This window comes from Strongylocentrotus purpuratus, unplaced genomic scaffold (genome assembly GCF_000002235.5).
Source record: "Strongylocentrotus purpuratus isolate Spur 01 unplaced genomic scaffold, Spur_5.0 spur5_scaffold_5, whole genome shotgun sequence".
NCBI classification, from domain to species: domain Eukaryota; kingdom Metazoa; phylum Echinodermata; class Echinoidea; order Camarodonta; family Strongylocentrotidae; genus Strongylocentrotus; species Strongylocentrotus purpuratus.
Window position 1 is genome coordinate 32,579,020 of NW_022145611.1, and position 11,431 is coordinate 32,590,450.

Below are 11,431 nucleotides of genomic sequence, written 5' to 3' on the forward strand. Positions count from 1 at the left end.
ATTATCATCTATGGGTTTCACCACATAGACTGGCATGTCACTGCTTATCCTCCTGACTATGATGTACTGTCTAGACCCCCACCGGTCAGCCAGTTTGTGCTTGCCCTTGAAACCCAGATTTTTGACAAGGACCCTGTCTCCAGCTGTGAGGGCTTGGTCTCGAACCATCCGGTCATATCTCTTCTTTTGATAAGCGGCAGCCTTTTCAACCTGACCGGCAGCCAACCTATGTGCTTGGTTCAGCCGTTCTCGCAGACCTTGGATGTACTTATGGTGTGACGGAGCCGCAGCTTGTTGGTCTCCAAGCCCAAACTGTACATCTATCGGTAGTCGGGGTTCCCTCCCAAACATCAGAAGATAAGGAGACATTCCGGTGGCACTATGCTTGGTACAATTGTAGGCGTGGACCAGGGGTTTTACATGGAGACGCCATTCCTGTTTCCTCGCGTCCTCCAAAGTACCAAGCATATTGATGAGGGTTTGGTTGAATCTCTCGACTTGGCCATTCCCTTGTGGATGGTAGGGTGTAGTTCTGGACTTACGAATCCCGGCAATCTGACACAGTTCCGCTATCAAGTTAGCCTCGAAATCCCTGCCCTGGTCAGAATGCAGCCTCTCCGGGAAACCGTAGTGGATGAAGAACTGCTCCCACAGAACCTTTGCCACTGTCTTGGCCTTCTGATCCTTAGTAGGATAAGCCTGAGCATACCTGCTGAAGTGGTCAGTGATGACAAGGATGTTGGTGGTGTTCTTGTCATCAGGTTCTAGGGAGAGGAAGTCCATGCATACCAACTCCATAGGTGCAGTAGTTTTTATGTTGACCAAGGGAGCTGACCGGTGGGCACGCCGCTTTCGCTGAACACACCTCTCGCAGGTTTGACAGCGATGTTCCACTTCCGCATCCATCCGTGGCCAGTAGAATCTGCTGCGAAGGAGGTCGAGTGTCCTTTCCATCCCAAGGTGGCCAGTCTCGTCATGAAGGAGTCGGAATGCTTCCCCGCGATGGCTTTTGGGTAAAACCATCTGAAGCATCGGTCTATCATCTACACCTTTGCCAACTCTATAGAGCACACCATCCTTCAACTTCAAGTGACGTAAGTGCCGTAAGATTACTCTGGCCTCCTGGGGCATCTCCGATCGCAACTGTGATGTGACTCTCGTTTCACTTTCAATGACCTTGATCACCTCCCGGATGGAGTCATCTTCCAGCTGTAATCTCCGCCAGTCTCCAGGAGTCAACGAAGGGAGTGCAGTTTGCCCTGGAACAGGCAAGTTAAACTCGTCTGGAATGGCTGCTTCACTGTCAGTGAGCATCTCTATCAGGGCAGGATTTTCTTCTTGATGCACCTCGCAGATGGCTTTGAAAGCATCTTGTGGGCAGACACCCTCATCTTCCTGTAGGCGTTCCAGGAGTTTAACGATCTTGTCTTGAATGTTGATCGAGTCGTCGTCGTCTCCGAGGGATGCTTGAGGTTTCCTCGAAAGTCCATCTGCATCACCGTTTCTTCTGCCAGGCCGGTACTTGATGGTGAAATCAAAATTAGCAAGGGCAGCAAGCCAGCGGTGACCAGTGGCATCCAACTTGGCGGAGGTAAGGATGTAGGTCAGGGGATTGTTATCGGTTAGGACAGTAAACTTAGCCCTGTGGAGGTAATCTACGAACTTCTCTGTTACTGCCCACTTTAAAGCAAGGAACTCCAGCTTGTGAGCTGGATAGTTTGTCTCGCTTTTTGACAAACCCCTGCTGGCATAGGCGATGGGTCTTTCCTTGCCGTCAACCATCTGGTACAACGCAGCACCAAGCCCAATGGTACTAGCATCAGTATGAAGGATGAAGGGTGATGAGTAGTTGGCAAAAGCTAGGATTGGTGCAGTGGTGAGCTTGTTTATCAACTCCTCAAAAGCATCTTGGCACTTCGCTGTCCAGTTGTCACCAAAGGGTGTTGATGGCTTGGGTTTAGCTGGTATGGACTTGCTAGACTTGGACGAGCTCTGCTTCTTCCCTCGCTTTTGGAGTGGTTCATACTCACGCAGTAAGTCATGAAGGGGTTTCGCAATACGGCTATAATGAGGGATGAACCTTCTATAGTAACCTGTGAACCCGAGGAACGTCTTCAACTCCTTCGCGGATAGAGGTCTTTCCCATGACTGGACAGCAACAATCTTGTCTGGATTCGTGCTCACCCCATCCTTGGATACGACGTGCCCAAGACAGTTGACTGATGTCTTGGCAAAACAGCACTTCTCTGGATTGAGTTTCAGACCGTACTCTCGCAGCCGTGATAGAACTTTGGTCAGTCGTTCGAAGTGTTCTTCTAGGCTGGAAGAGAAGACTAACAAGTCGTCAAGATATACCAGGACATCTGACATAGCCATATCTCCCATACACTTCTCCATCAATCGTTGGAAAGTCGCTGGTGCATTGGTGATCCCTTGGGGCATCCGATTGAACTCGTAGAACCCGAGAGGACACCAGAATGCTGTCTTTGGCTTATCTTCCTCTTCCATCTCGACCTGGTAGTACCCGGACTTAAGATCAAGGGTGGAGAACCAAGCTGCTCCAGATAGTGTGTGTAGGGTATCTTCTATCTTAGGAATGTTGTACTGGTCCTTGACAGTACGTTTGTTTAATTTCCTGTAATCTATGCAGAGTCGAAGGTCTCCGTTTTTCTTCCGGACAAGAACAATGGGTGATGCAAATTGACTCTGCGAATCTCGTATAATGCCCATTTTCTTCAGTTCCTGGAGATGACGCCGGGTGTCTTCATAGTCGGCAGGAGGAATCCTCCGGCAGCTCTCTCGAAAGGGAGTGTCGTCTGATAGTTGGATGCGGTGCTTGACTGAAGAGGTGCACCCAATGTCAAGGTCATTTACAGAGAACACATCTTGGTAGGAATGTAGGAGTTTGGTTAGTCTCTCTCTGTCCTCTGAAGTCAAGGAAGACTCAGCAAGGTTTATGTTAAACTCTGTCTCCTTCCTTACCTCGGGGTTGGTCTCTGCAGTATTGCAATTTACCTTCTGGGGCTCGGTGGAACTCTCAAACACATCTACCGCAAAAGCATATGCAATGGGGACTCCACCAGGAATCACAATGTCTCGTTGTGATTCATTACATACTACTACCTGTACTGTGTAAGAGGATGACTCAGAAGGTGACGAAAGGGTGGGTTTCACAATCAAACCACCAGCAGAAAAACAGTTGTTGCCTTCTTCTATCATGAGTAAGGATGCTGGTGCTCCATGAAAGTCCACTCTGCCTTTCAATGTTGTCGTCTCGCCACTCTTTAGCTTGGCAGCTTCATTCTTGGGTAGAATGACCTTCAAGGGTGGTCGCACTTTAAGAATTTCATTTTGTTCGGTGTCAACTCGTCGAAAGGCAGAAACAAGGGCACTACTTGCCTTCAACGTCTGGAGAAAATCTGCTCCTGCCTTCTGCTTGCAGCTCTCGTACATTCTCCTTACTACACTAGTGTTGGTACCAATGAGGAGGGGTATTCGATCGCTGCCATCTCGGGTTGGAGTAACCAGTGCCAGTGTGGTTTCGTCTGCTTGAACGCCGGCCTCGTCAGCGTTGAAGTGCAAATGGATCTCGATGTAGCCAATGTAGGGAACTGTGCTTCCACTTGCACCAACCACGAGCAGGTCGTCAATGGATTCCAAGTGACGATGCGCCAACTTCTTGTGATAAAAATCAGCAGATATGCATGTCACTTGGGATCCAGTGTCCATAAGGCACTCACAGGGCACTCCGTCGACCTCAGCCCAGACAGTGGATTGGTCACCCACTAGTGCAGCTGGAGATTTCTTGGATGTGGCCTGAGATGGCTTCATCTGCAAATTCACCTTTGCAGATCGCCTTATGGGACTCTTCTTGGGTTTGTCTTTGGCCACCTGTCGTCCCTTTACTGGCGGCCTTCGGCGTTTCCCGCTGGCTGGTTTCTTGCTGCAATCTTCTGTTGCACCAAAACAGCATTGGTTTCGCCATTGCACTCATCCATGCGATGGCCATCTTTTCCACAGTTGTAGCAGATTAGGCGATAAGCGGGCTTCCTGGGTCCTCTCTGTCTCCCATTAGACCTCTGGTTGGTGGCTCCTGGTCTTGCCTGGGCAGCTGCACTCCCAGAGGGCATTAAGCTCGAAATTTGATGCTGCAAGGCGACCATCATCTCGTGGAGCTCTGCCACTCGATCCGTTTCCTGGAGTACTACCTGCTCATGGCATCCCTTTCCTTTCTGCCCACTCTTTCGTTTCACCTCCTTTTCCTTCTCTTTCTGCTCCTCCTGTCTCACCTCATGAAGGAGGGACACAAAATCAGGGGGTGGGAGCCGCTTTCCCAATGCCAGGGTGTGAAGGAGGGCGTCGTTATATAGGCACCCACGAGAGAACTGATGGACCCTCGCCTTGTCCATCCTTCCTGCATTTATCCCATCGTTCTCTTGGGCCCTGATCAGAAGGTCTTGGAGTCGAAGTAGATAGTCCGATGGAAACTCCTCACTGGCCTGATAACATTCTGTGAAAAGTAGGTACAGCTCCTCCCCATCGGAGGTGGTGCCAAATGCCTTCTCCAGCCCCTCTAAACTATCCTTGGCGCTCACACCTTTCCCTAATGCCCATACTACGTTACTGGCAGGAGGTAAAAGAGCTTCTGTTAGCCTGCTGATTTTCTCAGACTCCGACAAATCATCCGCGTCGACTATCAGCTGGGTCTGACGTCTCCAATTGTCGAAGTCCGCTTCACCATTTGGTACAGGTCGTCGCCCAGAAAACAAACGGAGTCGGCGCCTGTGGGAAGATGGAGCTGAGACTATGTGTTTCACCACAGTCTCTGGTACGGTATCATGTTTGGGCTCTATTGGGGGACTAGCATTGGTACTACTGCTATCACTAAGTGATTCTGTGAGGTCTAAGAGTGTCTTACCCTGATCGGCCAGAAACTTCTCTAGCTCGGCCTTAAACTCAGAGTCGAGAGACATCTTTAAAAGATTATAAGGGTTAACTTTCCAAACGGGGTAAAAAGAATAGATTAGAATATTTAAGTGCCTAAATGTACAATTTATAGCACCAATCAGGATTCAAAAAAGTGTTAATTGTTATATAGAAGACAACAAAATAATTAAATGATGAGAATTGTTCGAAATAGCAAAATAGCAACCACAATAACAACTGAGCTGGACAAGCTACCCCTTGTTTACTGTTACGCCTGTCAGTAGTAGGGCTGCTACTGATTTGACCTGAACAACAGCACAAAATTTGATAAGGTCACACTTCAAATTATTAAGACCACTTCCAAATATACGCTATGTCCAACTGAGTGTTTTACAAGTTGTGGCAATCAACACAACAACAATCATACACAGAAAATAGTTAATCTCTTCCTAGCAAAGAGAGAGGTAAAGAAAACCTAATTCTCAATTAAAGCAATTACAAAAAAATGTATAATCTAAACAGATTCTTCCTTTTGGGAAAAACAACTATTATTTTCCAAGAAAATTTAACATCCGGGCAGTGCCTCCATTTGTGTCACAGGTAAATCCTTGTTCACCTGCACCCAGTTCAGGGGTTTATTTTATACAGGAGATTTTAGTTAAAGAAACAAGAAAACAAATAAGGATATCTCCACAGAGCAGTTTGAGTGAAAGATCCGAAAGAAAGGATTTATTAACACTTAACCTCAAAGGTAGGTTAAGCTACAAAATATCACTCATCCAAATAATAAGTATAATACATAAAAAAACATGTATTGGTAAACATATAATAGTTATATATATCAGCGGAATCTTTAGCCGACATGCAAGGCTTCACAAACTTACAGTGATAACTCTTAACATATACAGGTAAAATAACTTTAAATGTTTAAAAGAAAGGGACTATAATTATCTTGAGGTATAAAACTATCAATCCTTCTGTTCTTCTTGGCCAGGGCGGAGAACGTTGCCTTGGTAACAGGGGGGACAGTCTAAACCAGTTCCGATCGTCTAATACAGTAGGACTTTTAAGGGGCTGAACAGGGCGACCGATATCTGTTCAGGGAGGGTGACAACCAGGCGAAGAATACAATATTTAACAGTAGAAGAATTAACAGTACAAGAATATGGTTCTTGTACTCTCCTAAAAATATGACTTGTCTCGCTGGTGTCCAAATTAGCTCTCCCATTATTAATACAACAATGAGATATAATAATTGTAATTCTATAACCCGACATGAATAGAATGAATAGGAAGAGAGAAAAAGAGAAAGAGAGAGAGAGAAAGAAAGAGAGAGAGAAAGAAAAAGAAAGAGAGAGAGAGAGAGAGAGAGAGAGAGAAAAGAATGAGTTGATAACAACTAACTTAATAAACTTATTCACAACAAACTAAGAATAAAATATATACAAAGTAGTATAGAACACAACATAACTATGCTACAAAACATGAGCTCAACTGTACAACAATGTCATGAAATGATAAAGTAAAACTTAAGCTATTATATTCCAAGTCTCATCTCGACTGGAATAGAAGTGAAAAGTTCAGAACATAACTAAACTTTGGCAAATTGAGTTAGGCCAAATTATTATGTTGATGAAAATAAAAATATATCACATCTTTCTTAGTGTAAACCAAGAATAATCATCAGGGCAGTATAACATACTGAAATAGAACATATCCTATTCTATTCTGACTGAATGTAAATCATATCACTTCTTATATCAAATAAAATACTACCAAAGACTTATGATAGTGAATATGAACAACTATATTAAAAAGGCAATATTCGATTACAGCCTTAGCAATGAATTAAAAGGAATTAGAAAACAGTGGGTCTTACCTGTTCAGGGAGGGTGACAACCAGGCGAAGAATACAATATTTAACAGTAGAAGAATTAACAGTACAAGAATATGGTTCTTGTACTCTCCTAAAAATATGACTTGTCTCGCTGGTGTCCAAATTAGCTCTCAAAGGGAGAGCCAATCTTCCTCCCAAACCAGGCAAACAACCCCAATATTCCCTATCCCTAAGACAAAGGGAGTACCAGTAAATGTATCCACTGGTCATTCATTGTTTATGTACTCTACGAATTAGGGAAGTGGTCTGGGTTTTGACATAAACAAGGCCTATAGGACAGGGGTCTCTTTGTTCCCTTCACCAGTGGCATATACCAGCTAGGTGGTCGAAACATAAAAAAGGTTTAAAGGGATAATTCAAAGATGGGTGTAACAATTTAAAGCAATATAGGTTTACTCAAACCTTGTTAATAAACAGGGTCTGACAATGATAATGAGTCAATGTTTATACAGCTCTCTTTGACTGCTTAATAGTTTTAAATCATTAAAGTATTGTTTATCCAAATGCATGTGTCATAAACTCTCTAAGTGTTCTGACTTCATATTAATCTCACACACCTCTTTATTAGTCTAAAGACCAGGCAACGCCTTTCCAATGATGACAATTCACTCTCAAAATAGAATAGACGCTCATTATCTTGAATGTATGGTCTACAATACTGAAAACCCATACCTTCATTTTAAATTTAATAATGTTTTGTATGAACTTTGCACAGTATTCATTATTATGATATTTGTATTTTGTTGGAAATAAAAATAAGTATATGATATTACGTGATATAAATGTATGCATAATTTGTATTGGTATGGTGATGGACAATATGGACTTATCTATCTGATAAGTAATGATTGTTTCATTGTCAGTGTAGTGTATTCCATTAGTTTAGGTATGAATACACTAGTAGTATTTACTGAAGGGGAGGGGGGAGGGGGGGCATGGAGGTCTGAATGATAGATCATTCCCCACTAACTATAGAATCATGGAATGATGACTGTCGATCTTAGCCAGTGGCTTGTTCCCCAATGTTTGTCTGTTTGTTTGTTTGATCATGATTGTTTTACCTGACTGCTAAGGAAGCATGTATATGCTTGAAAGTAAACAACCAGCGGACCGACAACTTTAAGTCCTCTCAAAGGGACTTTGTAATTAGGATGAATGCCGTACCAAAGGGCAAGAGCACATTGACTTGGTTTCGAACACTACTAGACCTCCTGGTTACAAGAGCACTGCTCTACCACTAGGCCATCACGCCTCCTCAATGTTAGCTACCATTTTTATTTAATCCCTTATTTGATTTTGCGAAGGAATACAGGATACACATTTGACTCCGGGCAGATAATGAAAAATCCCTCCCACATTGCTTTTATTCATTAAACAATAACGCCCTAAGAAGATAAATTTCTCATCATGATTGTATTGATCATGCGTGACTGCGATGCCTTTAAAAGCTTTACATATGTGTTTGCCTTGTGAATATGATATGTTTGTTGTGCATGAGTCATAATCTAGGGACTTTATATTGATATTACACAATCAAATGGGACCTTCCCTTGTTCCCAATGTGCTGTGTTGTCATATCTAATTTTGGGGCAGATTACGTTAAGTAAATATTTATTTATTGGAGGTGGTAACTCGTTTATTGAGATTATACAAAACCTAGTTGGAACTAGTATAGGAGTATGTTTCAGTGATGAATATAATTGATTGTACTAGCTGCCTGGGATTATTAACATCCATGTAGGCACAAGTTTTACTAATCCATGCATGAAGAAGAATCTCTTATTGAATTAGGAGAAGGATAATATTTTCATTTCAATTATCTAGACAATTTAATAAATAAAAAAACAGCTTTTCTAAAACATTTGCTTAAGATGTACAATACCAAGATCAATTTGTGTCATGGGAACATTAAAAATATGATTTTAATAATGAACGAGCATTTTCCCCCAAATTCGCTATCCAATTTGAGGTAGTTTCCTAATTTCAGGACCTCGGTTTCGTTCAATGCCGTTTCATGCTGGTGACTTGAAACAAAGGCACATCCTTGTTATGAGGAAATCACAGAATGATAAATTCCGGTCCCTAATTACGTGACAACAACAAAGTCTTTCCTGAATAGCATTGTTGAATATAATACAATTCAATATCATTTCAAATTATTATTATTAACCTTGAATTCCGGCAACTAATAGGACAAAGCTTTCTGAATATCTGAATCATACAAGCATTGTCTGTTTGTGTTTACATAATTAGGTCATATTGCCCACAACCAGATATTCCTCTAGCTTCCCGGTAGGTCTCTATTTTAGCGCAATTTAGCTGAGATAGCCCTATGATTGATCACATTTTTTGTCACTTAGCTCATTTTTAGAAGTCAAACCACATGATTAATTGCATTCTTTGAATCTTAGCTGATTTGTACAAGTCCGCATCACTGTCAATGATTGGCCAATTATTCACCAGACTGATTTATATCACTCTACCGACTGTGGTCAAGATGAATCATGGATATGTCACGATGAACTCTGAAATATGGAGTCAACACTGGTGTTTGAAAGATAAAAGATGAGTTGGTACCCGAAAAACACCACTTAAAGTGAATTATTGAGGGATTTATCACTCAGATTTAGGTCATCTTGGTTCTTCAATCATTTTTTGACACCCAGGCTCTCTGACTTTGAGAATTTCAGATGATATATTCAATATTTTGATATTTTGACTTTTACTTCATTGCAGTTAATTTAGCATTGACTGAGCTAAAGAAGATCCAGTGTGATGGATATTCCCTAAAAATCGCATGCCTGGTGATTTTCAAGATTGTTATATATTCCCAATGTCTGATATCTGTCTATCTAAGAGGAATAAAGAGAGATGGGTCGTTCAACAAGCATCTCGATGTGCACTTACAAATCAGATAACCCATACCCTGAACATTGCTCAGACTTAACTTGAAAACTGAACATTTGTCATGTTATCATATAAAACTGATTGATTTCAAGGAAAAGAGATATGAGAAGAGGAGAGAGTGGAAAGGGATGTAGAAGGGAGGGGAATTGAATAAGAAAGAGAGAAAAGGGAAAGGAGATGGAGAGAGAGGGGAGGAGGAGGGAAGGGAGGAGTGAGGGAGAGAAATATAGGGGTTGAGTTAGAATGTAAAACCATAGATTTTACAAAATTACATCTGATGAGGTGAAAGAGGCCAGACATCGTATTACAGCATAAGTTAGTGAGATACAGATCAGTTACCCTTATCCATATTTTTCAAGATGTGGCTTGTCATGGCTAATAATTTTGGCAATTTCTGTAAATTTTTCAGAGAGTGTGGAGGTGACAGTCAGTCAATGAGATTTGGCCTGTGTGTGGCATTTCAATGACCTCATCGGAGGTCAGACATGTATGAAAGGTCAGAGGTCGTTATCAATAAACATATAAATCCAGATTGAAAGTTTCTCCCTCTACCTCCCCCTTGAGGTAGGATGCTAATGGTCCATGTAATTATCTGAGTTTCTGCGATGATGTTGTCACCTTGAATCACGCTTCATTGCTTTCTGCAGTCTGAGTAATGGTGTTTGCCATACCCCGTCTTTTTCTCCCTTTATTTATTTTTTTGATGTGGAAATGGGGGCAAGGGAAAGCCCAAACAAAAGATGACTCATCCTCCCTCGGCTTATCTGTATCAGGGTGGTCCCGATGCTTAAAGTTGACAAGTCTGATGATAAAGATGTATTACCCGTGAGTAATTGTGGGAATCTTTGTGCTACTTCCATTATTTCTCAATTTACAACTGCCTGTGTTAACCGGTATGCTAAAATCCCATTCTTTTTTTCTTTGAATTAGATGTTTTCCACCTGCCTGTCTGAAAGTTGATGACTACCCAGTGACCTCCAAATCAGTGTAACCCACTTTCATTTTTGCAGCAGTTCCATCTCTTCTGTATCTCTTTCTTACTCTTTCTCTCTGTTCCTCTTTCAGCATATTTCATGCCTTCTCTCCATCTCTCAATCTACCCCTCTCCCATACTGTCAGCAGAATAAAAAACTACTTTTGGTATATACATATGTGTATTTCTGTTTTTTTTTTACACCAGAGCTCATTTTCAGTTTACCAGAACACTTTGGATATTTTTCAAGCAAAAATAATATGCTCCCAAGTATTTGTTATTCCTTTTTTTTGTGGGGGGGGGGGGGGGGGGTGCTCTGTTTTTCTCTCACTCTCATCTAAAAATTACTAGCTTACCAAAATTGTGATTATAGTGCATTTCATCATCAAACATTAACTAATGGAACAGTTATCATCTTCATTTTCTCTTGCTTTTGGATTCCACTATTTCTCTCAGTCTTTGTCTTCTATTGTCCTCTCATGTGAAATAGACAAAGAAGAAAAAATTTCGGTGCATTCAAAGAAAACTGGCTTCCGAGTTCTGAGGTTTATCTATTCTTTCTCTTATGTACATGTATGTATCATGAATATTCAAAGAATCGCATGAAGAAGAAACCCTGAGAACAAATATTACATCATACCATTGAATAGTATGGAAGAAACCCCAAAGCCCCAACCCCAATTAATCCAACCACTATCCAAATCCAAGCCATAGTAGTTTTTGACTCA

At 41.9% G+C, this 11,431-nt stretch overlaps 1 protein-coding gene across 1 annotated transcript; it reads right to left on the reverse strand.

Annotated features, from left to right (window-relative positions):
- Nucleotides 1–3,873: 3,873 nt before the first annotated feature.
- On the reverse strand, nucleotides 3,874–7,251 carry LOC105447116 (paraneoplastic antigen Ma3-like). The gene is made up of 2 exons (XM_011684789.2): nucleotides 6,806–7,251; nucleotides 3,874–6,020 (listed from the first exon to the last, which is right to left on the reverse strand). Exon 2 carries the CDS (start codon nucleotides 4,971–4,973, stop codon nucleotides 3,903–3,905), a length of 1,071 nt encoding a protein of 356 aa, XP_011683091.2. The 5' UTR covers nucleotides 4,974–6,020; nucleotides 6,806–7,251; the 3' UTR covers nucleotides 3,874–3,902.
- Between the last annotated feature and the right edge of the window lie 4,180 nt (nucleotides 7,252–11,431).